The sequence below is a fragment of the Crocodylus siamensis genome, chromosome 8 (genome assembly GCF_052110815.1).
Source record: "Crocodylus siamensis isolate JL-2025a chromosome 8, ASM5211081v1, whole genome shotgun sequence".
In the NCBI taxonomy this organism is placed as follows: domain Eukaryota; kingdom Metazoa; phylum Chordata; order Crocodylia; family Crocodylidae; genus Crocodylus; species Crocodylus siamensis.
In genome coordinates, this window is record NC_143402.1 from 26,783,916 (window position 1) to 26,801,443 (window position 17,528).

At 41.4% G+C, this 17,528-nt stretch overlaps 1 protein-coding gene across 1 annotated transcript in view; it reads left to right on the forward strand.

Moving 5' to 3' along the window:
* The window catches only part of LOC149858241 (connector enhancer of kinase suppressor of ras 2-like), a 762,411-nt gene that overhangs the window by 387,604 nt on the left and 357,279 nt on the right, over positions 1 to 17,528 (forward strand). The window contains exon 8 of the mRNA XM_090059075.1: positions 8,827 to 8,946. Coding sequence (XP_089915201.1) covers positions 8,827 to 8,946 — 120 coding nt within the window. The remainder of the gene's footprint in view (positions 1 to 8,826; positions 8,947 to 17,528) is intronic.

Consider the following 17,528-nt stretch of genomic DNA (forward strand, 5'->3'; position numbering starts at 1 on the left):
ATTTGCATTTTATAAACTAATTTTGATTCTGGGACACTACAATCCATCTAGATAGCTAGATATCATGGACTTTGTATTTTGTTGTTGCTATGCTCTTTCTACAAAATCTAGTAAAAATAATATCATGATATTAGATACAAAGATTTGGCAATTGTGTGCATAAGAGCAAAGTATAAAGATTCTGCTTTGTCATAAATGTTGCTATTTAGAAATTGTAGATTAAAAGAAAATGTTTTAAGGGTTGATCAAATGCAGGTAAAAAATAGCTTGAAAATATGTTCAACTGATTAGAAACTTGGATTAGTTTCCTGGTTGAGCTCTGAGTAAAAAACATCCAAAGTGGTTATAACATGCATGAGATGGCTGAGAGCTATATCTGTAAGAATAAATGAATAAGTGATAGTGGGGTCAATTGTTCCTCTTTACAAACCAGATATGTTAAAGAAACTGTTTATCTCAAGTCTGATCCTTATTAAAAAATACCTCATAAGCTGAAATATAGTCAGAGCTTATGAGAAGGTAATGCAAATTGGGAACCTTGCACACAACTATATATAAATGAAACATGTAGACAAGAAAATGAAAGAAAAATATAATAACTTTATGGTTTTGGCATTTAGACCTGACTATCTCTTCAGCTTTTCTCCTAACAGTAAAGAAAATTCAAAACATTGAAGAATTGTATGTGACCCGTAACCTCACCTGCTCTTGGGGTGGATATATATTGTTAATATGGCATTTTAAAGAACAAATTCTGAAATCTTGCCTGGTCTCAAAGGACTACAAGTGTACAGGAAGTGTATCTGTCTTATCTGTTCTCTTTCTGTAGTGCAAATTGGATTATACACTCTACTAGTTATTGTCACTGCATGTTTTAATTTACAAGGACAGTATCATAGCATTAGGTGCCCATTTGTATGATACTAACATAAACAACCAGCATAACGTGGTTCTGTTCTGACAAGTGACAGTAAAAATGACATTGTAGGCTCCTATTCTTAATGAATTTAAAGATTTCCATATCATATGTGCTCAGCTGATAAACTGCAGACATTTTTCAGAACTGACAGCAGTGCAAATTAATTCTGGGAGCTAATAGGCAATCTGAATCTCTGCTTCTTGCATATCATCACCAATATTAAGGTTCCGTGGGCCAATTTATGGCTTTGGTGACACCTGTTCATCTTTATATGTGAAAGATTAAAGTTTTCTTTGATGAAAATTTTTCTTTAATTTGACTGATTAATGTGATAAAGAGGTTTGATTAAATATTGGTTTTGAACTTGAATAAGTTAGACTTAAAAAGACTGTACTGTATCTATACAGGTCTGATGGTGGTAGAGAATTATGAGAAGTGGAAATAAGGGAAGAAATGAGAGCTACCAGGCTTTAGAACATGGCTTATGTGTTCAGAACTTGGAACTGCCTATATTCTAAAATAAACAAAATCAGAGATTTTCTGGGTTTTGGCAACTGTGTAAATCACTGAAACTCTACCTTCATACTTCATCCATGTAATCATAGCCCTGAAATGGGCTATTTAAAGAGGGGTGCTCAAACAGAATGAAACTCAATCTCAGAATTCATATCTAACACAGAGTATTGAAGGGAAATCTCAGAGGTTTCGGCTGTATTCTACTGTGTTTTCTCAACTTAAACTGAAGGAAAAACTAGGTTTGGTAATTTATCCTAACAAAAACAAAGTTAAATCCAAAACCAATTCACTTTGAAAGTTCATTACATTGTACAGCATCTACATGGCAAGTCTGCATATGGAATGAGAACTTAATTACTGTATTTATTCAAATATAAAATGACCCTGATTGTAAGTAAAATCCCTAGTAATTAGATTCTATATATGAAAAACTTATAAATTTGTTATAATTTTCCAGGTATAGAATCTGACTATTGGAAATATGCCTTGAATTTTAACCCCCTCCCACTGCTTCAGTAGGGAAAATAGGTCTCGGAGGGTCAGGTAGACCCCTTGTCCTTTGCAAATTCCCTTCCCCGCCCCTCCCCCATAACTTCTTTCCCTCGCAGCCTCTTTCTCACTGTCAAACCCTGCTCTTTTTGGACATGTCCAGATGAGTGGCAACATGTGTTTCCTTCAGGACAAGTAGCAGCAGAACATCTTGTGCCACTGCTACTTATCCCCAGGGAACACCCATGCAAGTCACGTTCTGGTATGTTGCAGGTTACATCAGGTGGTGTAGGGGAAACTGGGGCCAGCAACTGTGCTGGACTCAGTAGCTTTACCAACAGTCCCACCTCTGGGAGCTGCAGGCATGGTGCTTCTACAGCAGGAACCCTGGCCAGTAGCTGGAGTGTGGCTCTGGCCAACCAGGCTCCATTTTTGGGTAGCACACACTGCCACCACATGCACTGCCCCACTTTATTTGGCATAGGGTTCTTGGCCCTAGGATCCCTAGTAGCAGCATGGGGAATGTCTGAATGTATGGTGCCGCAGATGGGTTTGCAGACCTGCATACCACACCTCTGTACTCATCTGGACATGCCCTCTGAGAACATGGAAGTGAAAAGCAAGTTTGAAAACTCTGACTTAGAAATAAACATACTTGCAGTAACGTTTAGTCCTTGCTGCCACATGCATGTACTCCAAAATTATAACGTACCATGGGCCTCTGGTGCCTGGGGGCCAGTGCTTGCATTTGTGCCACCCCCACTCTCTGGGGATGATCTGAGCAGGGTACAGGGCTCTGCCTTCCACCCCATGGCAATTCCATGGGGGAATTAGCAGTGCTGCACACTGGCTGTGGGGGAAGGGGCAGTGGCTAGAATTTCCAGCTGGAATGGCCTAAGAAAGTCACAACCTGCTAGGTGGGAGGGTGGGCCACCCGCAAAACATGGGAGGCACCCTGGCCTGTCCAGATGGCACCTCCCCCCCAAGACCAGCACCCATTTCCTCCCTCCCCCACTTGGTACGCCACCACTCCAGATAGCTCCCACGGAAAGGATCCATGTACTACTAGAACTAGGTGCTCTTGTCATGAATCCTGGGGTCCTCCAAAAATTTATATGCAGATGAAACACAGGGTAACCTGTCTGACTTCATGTCATGGAGGGTGGAACCACACTCATCATATGCAAGAGGCTGAGAGAGGAGGTGACAGTAGGATTCTGGGTAAGCCGCTTGGGGCCCTGTTCAGTGATATTTGCCAGACATTTAAGGCTTTTAAAAAAACAGGACTCATTGGACATGGGAGAGAAAGGTACAGCTCAGTTGTGGGAGTGAAGAAGTCAAAATGTAGTCAGTATAGTGACTCACCATGACTTGAAAAAAATCAGTGCTGTGGGGGACTGAGTACAATGGACACTACTATACAACTTATTCAGATGGTTTACACTAGCATATTCTTGTAGTAAGTTCTTATTGATGTGTTTGGACTTGGCAGGGGAAGTACCATGACTATCAGAGCAGTTTTCCTAGTCACACTCAGGGTAATCATTTTTCTGGCATGGGGTAATACCCATGGAGGGTAATGTATAGTAAATTTACCACTTGCTGCTTGAGTGGGAAGATTTTAGTTTTATGCCCTCTTTATGGAAATGGGAGACTCCTCCCTAGCTTGCTCCTGTGGCCTAATGGCTGAGGGCAAGCGAAATTCGGGAGCATCTGAGCTCCAAGCCTCCAGGCTTAGGCCTTCAGGTAGGATGCCTGCCAAAGGATTTGAAAACATCTGAAGCCCCAGGTGGGGTGAAGGATGTTTGCTGGTAGTAAGGCCAGCAGTGTGGTTCTTGACTGATTCACAGGTTTGGAATTGATTTGGCTGATTTGGACTAGAACGTGAAAAATTATCTTTAAAAAAAAAAGTGTTTGGACCATATGAGCCACGTTGTTTATAGTCAAGCTTAGTTTTGGCTGCACTTAATCAATGTCATAGTTAGTTTCTATTATGAAGTGCATGCTTCCTTGGCAGCAGTTGAATGATATATGATGTTTTCAGTGAGGTTTCCTTGTATGTTAATGTAAGACAAGGGGTTCCCCCCCAATACTGATTGGGGGAAAAACACATCTTATATTCAAATAAATACGGTAACTATAATATGATTTTTTTATTATTATTAAATTCTTTCTTTTTATTCGACTACAGAATTTTTACATGACTGTTTTTTTTATTTGTCATAACTGCATGGCTCAGGTGAATGAAAGATGCCACCAAATAGGCAAGGAAAATCATGATTCTGTTGCACCTCACCTGAACACTTATTTATATTCCTAAAAATGAAATACAGGAGTGAGAGGATACCCCCCTGCACTTTCAAGTACCTAAAAATAGAAATGTACATTTTTAAAAGAGGAAAGAGAGGCTAATCCTGAAGCAGCACTTTTGAGTTGTGTAGGTGCTTTTATTTTTATTTTTGGAAATCAGCTAAGAGACTAGAAGAGTTATATTTATATTACTATGAATAGGGGAAAAGAAGAGAGAGGCTTTTTAAAAGACTAAGTCTTGATCCTTTCTCAATGACTAGTTGAGAAGGCACTTCAAGCATAATGAAAAAGAAAAGTTGCAGAAGAGAAATCTTCCAGTCGTATCTTGGAGATGTGGTTACGGAGCAGCCCTGAGGGCCAAGCCAAAAACACTGTATTTATCTGGAGAGCTTCCATATCAGTTCTTCATATCCACTCAGCCCCCCTGTTGACAACAGAACACTTCTACCTTGCACCTTATTCTCTCTGCACAATAACAGCCAGTAATTACCCACTTTCATGCATGGTATTGACCTAGTAGTGGCTGTCAGTTTAAAATAAAAACTTAATTGTGACACAAGGTATAGATGTTCAGTTTCTACTGAGAGAATTACTGTTCTCTCAGTAGAAACCAAAATGAACAAATACTCAAGCTTTTTTTCCCAGATCAATAATGGCCACTTCAAGAGAAAAGTAACCCAGGAACAACCAGGGTTATCTAACTCCCAGGAGAGTTTCTCTTAGAAGCCTGAAAATCCATACGCTTTCTCCTGACTTAACTTCTTTCAGGGACCAGGAGGAGACTAGCCGGGGGAAAGGTTCCTGTGCCTTCCTAAGATGGAAGTCACCCCAGCCTTGAGAAAGTGTGGAGGCCACTCCCATGGACTGGAAGGTGAAGGGAGCAGCAGATACTGATCCCTGGTTTTGGGAAGAGAAAGAGGGCTTTTGGTTGCTACCAGCTTCCCCTTGCTGCCCTCACTGCCTGGCTAAGAAGTGGGACAGTAATTTAAAAGCTGGCAGCCAGGTACGGAGCTCCAAGAATATCTTCCTTCTGGCTCTCCTGTACTGTCTTACTACCCAGCTGAGTGGCACAGTGATAATTTGCCAGCATCTGGGAGCAGGGCCCATGGTCCCACTTCCATCTGCCAGCTTTTAAATGTCCATCCCTGTGCTCAGCAGCAATGGTGAGCTGGGAGTCAGGCTGGGGAAGGCCTCCACACTCCCAGCTCTTATCCCCTTGGCTTTTAAAGTATGATCCCTGATGCTCACTTGTATGGCAGGGGGGAAGGGGAAGCCAGAGACGCTGGAAGTTTTGAGGCTTTCCCTAGCTCAGCCCCTGACCTCTCCAGCCTTCCTTTGTTGCCCATGCTTCCCAGCTGACATGGAGCAATGCAGGAGCCTTGCCACTGAAGCAAAATGGCACCTCTTTATCCTACACTGCTCTGAGTCAGCCCAGAGAAGCACAGGAGGAAGTGGACTGCCATGCCCATGCTGCGAGGCTCCCAGAGCCTAGTCACAGTGACTGAGTGCTCCTCAACCCTGCACTTGAACCAGTCGGACAGGAGGAGCACAAGGAGCAGGGCTATTCTCTTCTGGGGATAACCAGGAAGGTTCTAACCACCAGAAAATGCTGCTTTCCTGCCAGGCAGCTGACTGGCAGGGTGGGATGGCATTCAGCTCAGGGCTTAGACCCTCCCAGGGGTGTCTGTGGCAGGTACTGCTTTCCAGCAGCTGCTAACTGCTAGTTGACAGCCTGCCCTTTTTCCTGACAAGGGAGCAGATGGCCTGTCAATTAATAGGCTCCCTTAAGGGCAGGGGTGATCTAGGGAGAAACCTTTTAGGTCCCCTGGCTGGAGAGCTTGCCTATGAAGCTCTCCAGCCATTGGTCTGGGGAACCGTATGTGTGCTCCAGCTCCCTGGCTATTTTTCTATTGGAAGACATTTCATAAGAAATTAACATCTGTACACAGTCACATACTAAATTGTACGTGTGTTCAGGCCTTAAAGTGTTTCAAATAAATGCTGTTCTTGTCATGGCCCAGGGGTAGGATTTAAATAAATTGACTACAACAAAACTGGGATAACTTAAGTACATGTGAAATCTCCTTGCAGCACCGACTGAACAATCTGAAGTAGCATTTCTTTCGACCAAATTTATCTACTTCATGATATTGTGTTATTCAGAGAGCATCATTTGCTTTTAGGACTAAAGCACAGGGATTCTAGGTGTGATTCCCAGTTGTGACAGCTGTGGAATTACTGTGTGACCTTATACAGATCACTTGAAATTTCCTTTATCTCAGTTTACAGATCTTCTGTAAAATGGAATTAGTATTTTTATAGCTGTGGTAAGTGTGTAGTTAGGACTTGTTTGTAAAATGCTTTAGCCTAGAAAAGCTTGAATTGTTAATATCAATGATTAGGCACCCTGTCAACTAACTGACATAAAGACACACAAGGTTTTGTGAACAGGAGCTCACTTCATTAGATATTAATAATCACCAATTATTATGTATTTATAGTGGCTTGGAATAGTATCCTTTCAAAATGACTAAAGTTGGTATAATTTTAAGGAAGCAGTAATTCTCTTACTGCTTGCATCTAATCTCAGATTGTTTCAATATAAAAGATGTCACTTTAGTTTCAGATACTGGAGAGTCAAACATTTACTTTTGTCTTCTAATGTCCTGGCCTTTTCCTCATTTACAGTAACCTAGTATTTCTTCTCATATCATTTGATTTCTAGATCTTTAATATTCTTCCTGACACAAAAACCCTTTATTGATTTTAACTGAGTTTTTAAATCTTGGTGAAAGCTATAATGCAAATTTGTTAATTTGCTCTATAATGGTAAATTTGATAAAATTTGTATTTTATCCAGAATTTATTAAGTTCTGAAGTTTATGTACTGGAAAAATGTTTGCACTTAACACTGGTCAGAATTCAACCTTACATCTACCACCAGCATTACACAGCATGGAAAGGGCTAATTATTTAACTTGTACATGTTGGATAAAAGTAGTGTTAAGGGTTAAAAGTGGCTTCAGTTATAAACTATAATATAGCATAATTGTATTTGTACAGTGTAGTCACCCAAAAATTGGAGGACTGAATAATACACCTATACTTTTATAAGCCAAGAAGAGGACATAATTTAAGAGGGGGTAGTTTTGCTCCATATGCCACACACGGGGATAGGAACACATTTATTTAGTTATATTGCATGTCCTTGAAGGTAGAAACCATACGGACATGCCCTGATACAAAGCTGAATACAATCAGTGGCCCAATAGCTATTAGATAGAGCTAATAAGAAACTGCATGCTTACACGTGATTTTACAGTTTTTCCAGCTGATGCAGTTCTAGATGGGGACAGATCTCATACTCCAGTGTAGTCCCCTCGAGTCAGAGGTTCTAGGTTCTGTTTTCCTGCTGTGCCATCAAAGGAATTCCTGGTTGGCTTTGGACATATAACTGCAATTCCTCTATCACAGTTTCCTCATCTGTAAAAAGGGATGCTTGTGAGGATTAACATGTTGGCAGGTGCTTGAGTTTCTTGGCTGGAGGGTGTTTTTGGAAAAAATATCGTCATTATTTATTTACAATGACTTGGAAATAGATCTGAGATCATAGTGAAAGCTTCATGGGTTACAAGAATTCTGTTTTTCTAGTCAACCTTGTACTTGATATTTTGGGCTGGGTACAGACATTACATTTAATGCATGTTGAGCACACAGAAAGTGCTTTAAAGCTGTAACAGAACAGGCATTCACAGCACTTAAAAATGGCAGATCCCACTCTAAGTTAACCCTCGATGGATGTGGTATTAAACTAAAGTGCTTTAAGTTAGAGTGCTTTTTTGAACATCTGTACCACACCCATCATGCTTCAATGCAGGTTGCATTCTACCACCATCCCAGGGGCCCCTCACTGGGCAACTCCCACCATGAGGCCTCCCCCTACAGTTTGTTGGTTGGGGTCTCACAGTGGGTCAGGACATAGCTGTATGGTGGGAGGGCTCTTCTTCCTGGCCTGAGCCTCTTGACAGCTGCAGCCAAGAAGCTCCAGTGTGGGGCTGCCCAACCAAAGCTGGGGGGATGGGAGCAAGCTGTAGGGAGGCCCTCATGGTGTGTGGGGGGGTTCCTTCACACCCCTCTCTTCCCCCAGCTGCTGATGACAGTCGCCAGCTGGCAGGGGACCGAGGATGGGGGTGAGGGTGGGGGTGGGGCTGGTCCTGGCAGCTTCTTGGGAGGCTTGTGGGAGCACCCACCACCTGCTGGCCTTGGCCAGTACAGGCAGGCATCAAGCCCTCCCCTCTAGTGCATGGCAAAAGTCTGTTTGGTTCATTCCTGCTCTAATTTAGAGCACTTTAAGTAAAGTATGATAGCTAAAGCACATCCATCAAGGGCTTTTTGAACTTCGGTACTTAGTCTTGGTTAATAAAGGGTTTCATTTCTCATTTTTTCAATTTGTTATTATAGTAAGAATTATTAGCTTTTGTAGCTCAAATACATTAGAAAGTAAACACGTCTCCAGTATTAAAATTGAAGATGACTTTAGCAGTTTGTCACTTTACTGTAAACTCTTATAATTATTTTTCTTGCTTTTTTAGTGTAAAACTCTGTCTGGGATCTGTGATCACATCATTTCTCTCTCATCTGATTCTCTGGTGTCTCAGTCAGCACATCTAGAAGTAGTTCATCTTACCAGCATTATGCCCAGTGAGGGTTTGGTAAGTAAACGTAAACTAAAACTATTTGAATGTAGAACACATGTGACAATTTAGAGTGTTTTCTTCTTTAACCTGTCAAAAAAACAAAATGTTTCCTTCTCTTTTCACTTACGCAGGTTTCAGCTTACCTACAGTCTGTATCTAAGATAAAGTAAAATAAAAAAGTACAGTAAGGTCCCATAGGTAAGTGAGAAAATAGAGAAAATATATTAGCAGCAGAAATAGATTTATAATATATAGTTAGTTGTAATATAGATGCTGGATAACAGCAATGTTATTGATTTTGTTTTGATACTTAAGGTTTTGTCTTCAGATATTAACAATAAATTAGCTGGAAAAAGTAAAATGAAATGTTACAAATCAATTAAAAATGACCATATGTATTTCCTTAATATTCACTTTAGGTAAAGGTCTTCTGTAAAGCTTACTTCAAATTTCAGCAAGGCTATTAAGAAAGATCAAAACACAAAAGATTTGCCAGTGGTTATTTATGAAATGGACTGTGGGTCCAATTACAAGCTGGTTTGCATTATCTGGTGATGCAGTGATCACCGCTCAATTTCGCTTTTAAAATAATTTATAATTACAGCTTACTTTTATCAAGAAAGCAGGAAAAAACAACCAGGACACATTTGTAAATATGGGTTATGTTTCCTTATGTATGTGGTATTACAGTTCTCATTTCTATTTCAATGCTATTGCCAGATTTCTTAATTGTTGCTAATAGTAAAACCTTAATCTAAAGATTTTAGCCTTCTGAAGTGAAGTCTTGAAGATTTTGGCCTTTGGAATTTCAATAAACATCCGCAAGCTTTGTTGAATTTACTTGGATATGATTATTATTAAAGTCCTATGATTAACCTATTGATTTATATTATATGTCTATTATGGCATATGGAATTATTTTACTGTATTCATGTATTAGTTTAGGAAATAGCAGGATTTGTGGGAAACAACCAAGGGAGTAACACAGAGTCAGCGAAATTTACCCCCAATGAAGCTTAGATTAGCTTATGAAATACTTGAGCCCACTTCTCTGGGCTCCAGCCTGCAGTTGCACAGCTGCTTTACCCATGCTGGAAAACCACAGATCAAAACCTGGAAAGAGTGGAAAATTCTGGCTTTCAAGGCAGGATGCAGTTGTCAGAAGCTGTTCACACAAGGAGCAGGCTGGCACAATCACAAGCTCTGCAGTTGACCCTCCCTAAACTTTGAGAGGATGATAAGCTTTAGGAAGATATGCATATAGACTTTTATTTTCTCTTAGGATTACAAAACAAGTTTTGTTTTTGTTTTTGTTTTTGTTTTTTACTCTGTGACTCTACCATGAACAAATAGTTTTCTGTTTCAAGACATTTCTGGTGGACACAAGTGCAGTCTCTTTTCCTAAGAAGAATGTGTTTCATCCAGGCCCATTTCTTACAAAAAAATGCCTTAATAGCAGAGTTCTTCAAATGAGGGTTCTAAGATAATACTTTTAAAGTCCTTCCTTGGATACACTGAGGATCGTTTAACAAATATGAACATATTTGGTAAAAGTAAAACAGAAAAGGTTTAAAACAAAAATATTAGAGTACTTGGGAAAATGTTTTATTTTAAATTCAAAATAAAGAGACTTGTATTTCATATGATAATAGAACTCACTAGGTAATTGTGGTTGACAGTTTTAAAATATTCCCAAAATATTTTCTGGTTCATTTTCATGGCAGAAATGGATTTTATAGATACTTACTTCAGTGAATTGCTTCTAGTTTCTTTCATTGGTTCTTTTCCAGTTGAAACTGGATAAAATGTTTCTAAATAAGCATGACTTGTTATTAGTATTTTTGTGGGGAATGTAGATTTCATAGATTTTAAGGTTTTAGGGACCTATTAGATCATTGATTCCAACCCCCTGACCTGGGCAGGACAGAGTGTTGGGGTCAGATGACCCCAGCCAGATATTTGTCCAATTTTCTCTTAAATAGCTGCAAGGAAGTGAACAGCACCACCTCCCTTGGAAGCATATTCCATATTTGGCAACCCTTACTATAAAGAATTTTTTCCTGATGTCTAATATAAATTTGCTTTCCTTCAGCTTGTGGCCATTGTTTCTAGTTACCACGATGGGCACCCTGGTAAACATTGTATCCCCTATTTCCTGCTGTCCCCTCCTGATGAGTTTGTAGACGGTCACAAGATCACTTGTCAGCCTTCTCTTGTGGAGATTCAGGTCCATCAATTGGTCCTCATAGGGTTTTTCCTGTAGGCCTTTAACCAGATGGGTGGTCCTCCTCTGAACTGTTTCCAGGTTATCTACATCCCTCTTGAAGTACAGTGCCCAAAACTGGATGCAGTACTCCAGCTGTGGCCTGACCAATGCCACATAGATGGGAAGTATCACCTCCTTAGACCTGTTTGTGATGCACCTACTTATGCAAGAAAGAGTATGCTTAGCTTTACGTATTACTTCATCACAATGGCTCCTCATGTTCATTTTGGAGTAAACTACAACTCCAGGATCCCTTTCCGCAGTTGTGCTACTTACAATGGTACCTCCCAGGCTATAGGTGTGTTGATGATTCTTCCTCCCTCAGTGCAACACATGACACTTATCTTTGTTAAACTTCATCCTAATCTGTTCTGTCCACTTGCCCACCCTGTCCATATCCACCTGGATTCACTCTCTGCCCTCTAGTTTGTTTACTTCACCCCATAGTTTGGTGTCATCTGCAAACTTGGATAGAGTGCCTTCTACTCCCTCATCCAAGTCACTAATGAAGATATTGAACACTACCGGTCCCAGGACAGAGCCTTAGAGAATTCCACTGCCCACATTTCTCCAGGTAGAAACTGACCCATTCACCACCACTCTGGTTATGTCCCATAAGCCAATTTTCCACCCACCAGACTGTGTAATAATTTACATTGCACCTGTTTAGTTTATTTATAAGAATTGGATGTGACACTGTGTCAAAGCCTTTTTAAAATTTAAGTAAATAACATCTACCTCTATTCCTTCATCCAAGCATTTTGTTACCAGGTCGTAAAAAGAAACCAGGTTAGTCAGGCAGGATCTGTCTGCTATGAATCCATTCTGGTTGTCCCTTAACATTATTTTACCCGCTGGTCCCCCACAAATGTGATCCATAACAATTTTCTCAAAGGTCTTGCCAAGGATAGCGGTGAGGCTAACCAGGCTATAGTTACCTGGTTCCTCCTTCCTCCCCTTCTTGAAAATAAGGACCACCCTGGCCCTTTTCCAGTCCTCTGGGACCTGTTCTGAGCACCACAAGTACTCAAACAGTCACGCCAGTTGTTCCACTATGACTCCAGCTAATTCCCTAAGTACCCTAGGATGAAGATCATCAGGGCCTATAGACTTAAATACATCCAACCCTTCCAAGTCCTCCTTTACTAGGTCAGTGCTAACACTTGGTGAGTTGGTATCTATCTCACGCTTACCTAAAGTGCCATTGGGATGCATGCCTGTATCCATGTCCAGGAACACAGATGCAAAGAACTCATTTAGGAGCTCTGCTTCAGTCTTCCTATCTGTTACCAGTTGCCCTAGTCCATCTTGAAGGGGCCCTGTGTTACCCTGCATTTTCTTTTTACTTCCTATATATTTAAAGAATGACTTTTTGTTATCTTTAACTTTTGCTGCCAGCCTAAGCTCCATTTCTACTTTGGCGCTTCTCACTGCTTCCCTGCAAGCTCAAGCCAAGCAGGTATACTACTCCTTGGTGGCTACCCCTTGCCTCCACAGCCTGTAGGGCTCTCTTTTCCCTTCCAGGCTCCAGGAGTGTTTCTTTGCTCTTTTGTCCCCCTTTATGTGTACTAGGGTGGTCCCTTTCTGTGCTTGCAGGATCAGTCCCTTGAGAAATGCCCACCCTTCTTAAACTCCCATCTCTCCAGTGCTTTTGCCCATATGTCCCTCCCTAACTAATCTCTTGAGCTTGTTAAAGTTGCCCTTCCTGAAGTCTAGCACTTCAGCCCTACTAGTTGTCTTTCCCACCTTTTGCTGGATAGTGAACTCTATCAATAGGTGGTCACTATCCCCTAAGTTACCTTGTACCTGCAGATCGCCTCCCAAGCCATCCCCTTTGGTCAGCACCAAGTCATTTCCCCTAGTGGGAACGTTTACCTCCTGTGTTAGGTAAGATCCTGTAAGCAGGTTAGAAACCTATGTGAATGGGCAGACCTAGCTGTAGTAAACTAATAAACTGGGTTTTCATTTCTGAAAACTTGAAGCAGTTTTAATATTATCCCTAATTGTTGTTCACCTAAATTCTTTACAAATGTTATGTGATTAAAAAAAAAAAGTTCACTCATCACTGAAATAAAGCCACCTATGGGGTAGGCTGCTTATTATGCACAGCTATTCCAGACGAGACAGCCAACATTTTTAACAAGTTCTTTGCCTCTGTTTTCTTGGACAGGGACCAGGACAGTTCTCCCAACATAGGTAGGGACAATCTTGGGGATAGCACTGCCAGGCCTCGGGTCTGCGCAGAAGTAGTTAGGGATTTTCTGGAAGGGCTGGATGTTTTTAAATCTGTGGGCCCTGATGCCCTCCACCCATGGGTGTTGAGAGAGCCGGCGGTGGTCGTTGCTGTGCCCTTGGCCCGGCTGTACGAGTGATCGTTGTCTATGGGCCAGGTGTCCAGAGATTGGAAACTAGCTAAAGTGGTCCCTATTCATAAGAAAGGGAGAAAGGAGGACATTTGTGAGGGGCCAGCAGGGGAGATCACACCCAAAGGAAATCAACATGGGTTCATCAAAGGCAGGTCCTGCCAGACCAACCTGATGGCCTTTTGTGATCAGGTAACTAAATCCCTGGATGATGGTGTCACCGTAGACATAGTCTTTCTGGACTTTAAAAAGGCCTTCAACACTGTCTCTTACTCCATTCTCATTAATAAATTGAGCAACTGTGGCATTGATGCCTACACAGTTGGATGGGTCAAAAATTGGCTGATGGGGTGCACCCAGAGAGTGGTGGTGGACAGGTTATACTCAACCTGGTGGGTTGTGAACAGTGAGGTCCCCCAGGGCTCGGCCCTGCAGCCTATACTGTTCAACATCTTCATCAGTAACTTGGACGAGGGGGTGGAAAACATGTTGTCCAGGTTTGCCAATGACACCAAGATGTGAGAAGAGGTAGGCACGCTCGAAGGGAGAGAGAGGCTGCAATTAGACTTAGACAGACTACAGAAGTGGGCGGATGGTAATAGGAAGGGTTTCAATGCAAGTAAAAGCAGGGTGATGCACCTGGGGAGAAGGAATCCACAGCATACCTACAAGCTGGGGAGCTCCCCTCTTGTGAGCAGATAGGGATCTTGGAGTCATTATTGACTCCAAGATGAACATGAGCCTCCAATGCCTGACCGCAGCAAGCAAAGCCAACCACACCTTGTTGTGCATCAAAAGATGCATCTCAAGCTGGTCCAGAGAGGTGATACTCCCCCTCTACGTGACATTGGTCCAACCTCAATTGCAGTACTGCGTCCAGTTCTGGGCACCGCACTTTAAGAAAGATGTGGCCTGCCTTGAGAAGGTTCAGAGGAGGGCCACCCGCTTGGTTGGAGGCAACAGGGCATGCCCTATGAGGAGAGGCTGAGCAAGCGGAGGCTGAGGCGGGGATTTGGTGGCTGCCTACAAACTTGTTAGGGGAGATCAGCTGCAAATAGGAAGGGTTCTATTCCCCCCACCAGCACCTGGGGTGATGAAGAACAATGGCCAGAAGCTGCTGGAGAGTATGTTCAGGTTAAAGATTAGGAGGCACTATTTCACTGTTAGGGTGGCTAGTATCTGGAACCAACTTCCTAGGGAAGTGGTCCTCACTCTTACCTTGGATAAATTCAAAAAGAGCCTGGATAAACACCTGTCTGGGGTCGTGTGATCCCAGCGTGTGTTCTGGCCAGTGGTGGGGAGTTAAACTAGATGATCTATTCAGGTCCTTTCTGACCCCTAACTACTGTGAGACTATGAGATACAGTGTTAGGAATTGGTGTAAAAATGCTGTAATTGAAACTGCTAGAAAGAATTTATGTAGCTAGAAAGTAATTTTAATGGCTAGTAAGTTTATTTTGCCTAAATCTGCATCTATTAGAACTCTATAGGTTTGAAAGTTTATTGTTGATTTCAACCTATTTGGCTTATATTCTGTTTAGAAAAGATTGGAAAAAAATCTGAGCAAAGGAGTAGAAAGGAAAAATCCTATAGGGAAAAAACAGTAAAAATAGAACAGATAAATAGATTACAACTGCAGTTATTACTTACATTATCATGTGTAACCCTTCTGATAGACATGGGACAGCAGTAGCAAGGGCTTACTTCAAATTTAGTTTAACACCAGCTTTCCAAAACTGGCTCAAGCCCTCACCCGGAAAACTGGGTAAGCAAATTTTAACTGGGTGTTCTAAAGTGAATAAACTTCCCCATCTGTAAGCAATGTTCACTTAAAACAAGTTTTATTATAAGGGCAGTAGGACACAACCTTAGAGATGAATGTCACTATTAAACATTAATTGAAACCCAATTAATGCTCTCAATCAGTGGCAAACCAGACCAGGGGAGCCACCACCTAGCCCACTCAGTTGGGAAGGGAGACTCTCCCAGAGTTGCTGTCCAGAGACTCTACTGCCTGCACCAGCCAAAGCACCAAAGTAGCCAGAGTAAAGTGCTGGGTAGGGAGGTCTGCACTGGAGTTGCTGCCACTGAAGCTGGGGAGCACAGCTAGGGTATACTGCAGGGGAATGCTGCTCTGGCCCTTGGGGAGCATTGCTAGAGGTTGTTGCTGCTGATTATTGCTCTGGCCGCCACCACCGAGGTCACCCCTTTTCCTCCAGATTGCCACTCCTTTCTACCACAACCACGGGTCTCCACTACTCCTTCACACCACCAGGAGTCACCACCACAGCTTTGCTGCCACCTCTCCTTTACCAGTTCCTTTCTAGTTACTATGCAACTCCAGCTCTTTTAAATTGACCAATGTAAGAGATTTTTCACCTCTTTTAGTTCAGACTGTTACCTGAATGTATTCATTAGGATGTGCATTCACAAACCCATGTACTTTGAGAAGCTGGTGAACCACAAGGTCTTCCAAAGAAAATCTCCTGCTTCTTACCCATACAGTCTTTGCCCTAACACTGAGATCTGCATCTCTGTACAGATTACAGTGAGTGCTGACCTTTCAGTGACCTTTATGTAATATTGTATTAGCCTACACACTTCACAATTTTGGCAGGGAGGGCTAGTAGACACAAAACCTGATGCACTTGTCCTTTAATACCAAATAGTAAACCCAAGCCCACAGACAGTGAAAACAAATATGAGTAGCCCCTGAATTCCCAAGCACTCATGCTAATGAGGATATGCAGATAAAGAATACACAAAGTCACTATTGTAGAATATAACCATACCCAAGCTTTCATAACATAAGCAGGGTTACACATGCAGTTTTTCTGCCTATTCAGTAGCTATGTTACAAATGGTATTAACTGAATAAATAACTATTCAATATTTCTTTTTATTCTCCAAATCCAGTGTGGGGCCCCAGGACTTACATACCACACATTGCCAGTGTTCTGTGCTGTACTGAATTATTAATTTCTTCATGACCTATTTTTATGTCCTATCTGAATGTAATATCTGACTTCACAGACATTAATGAGTTTATCTTCACAGCACCTCTGTGTGCTAAGGTGATACTGCTATCTTAGTTTTACTAAAAGGGAACTCAGCTATAGAGGTATTAAGGTCAGAATTAAGGACTCAAGAGAGTCCATTACTTGTGTATGCCCAATCTGAGATGCCTAGTTTTTTGTTTCCAGAATACATAGCATTTTTATAGCATGTATTTAACGCACAGCCTTTAGCAAAGATCTATTGGTCCTGTAAGTACTTACCACTTCTACAAATTTGACCCCACCCTTCTCAAGTTAAGCAGCCGTAAAATAGGGGAAAAAAACAAAATTAGTGGTCAACTATTAAAAAAAAGGGGGTTAAGTTGTTTATTCAGCACCACATGGACAGGAATGGAATCCAGTTTTCCAGTGTAACGTTTTACTCTCTCAATCATAAAACCATCCTTTCTCCTCTTAAAGTCCACCAGTCTCATTCATTGCATGCAACAAATAAGGCAAGCGTCAAGCATCTTACAAGCAGCTGTCTCCTAAGGAGGGAAATACAATCATGTAATAAAATGCGTGTTATAATATGTGTACCTAACAGGAAAGAATAAAGGTTGAATAGGCACCTTCGTTCTGGTATTTCCAAAACGTTGAATACTTGATACATTCCAATCTTAATTTTTTTGTAATGTTTTTCCAATTCAGTGTGCTAAGTTTTTTATTAAGCAAACTGTAAAATAAATGTCATTGTGTTACAACTGTGATTCTCACATATGTCACCAATTACTTACAGGGATGAGATGCACCTTACTATAAGGGTTAGACAGAAGTTACTTTTGTCACACTTTATATACAAGTTTAGCATAAGTCCCTTGAAAATGGCCAAGATGGAGAGCAGATTAACAAAGACATATTATTATTTCAGTAGGATTCTAGCTGACTACATACAACTCAATTCTTATCAAA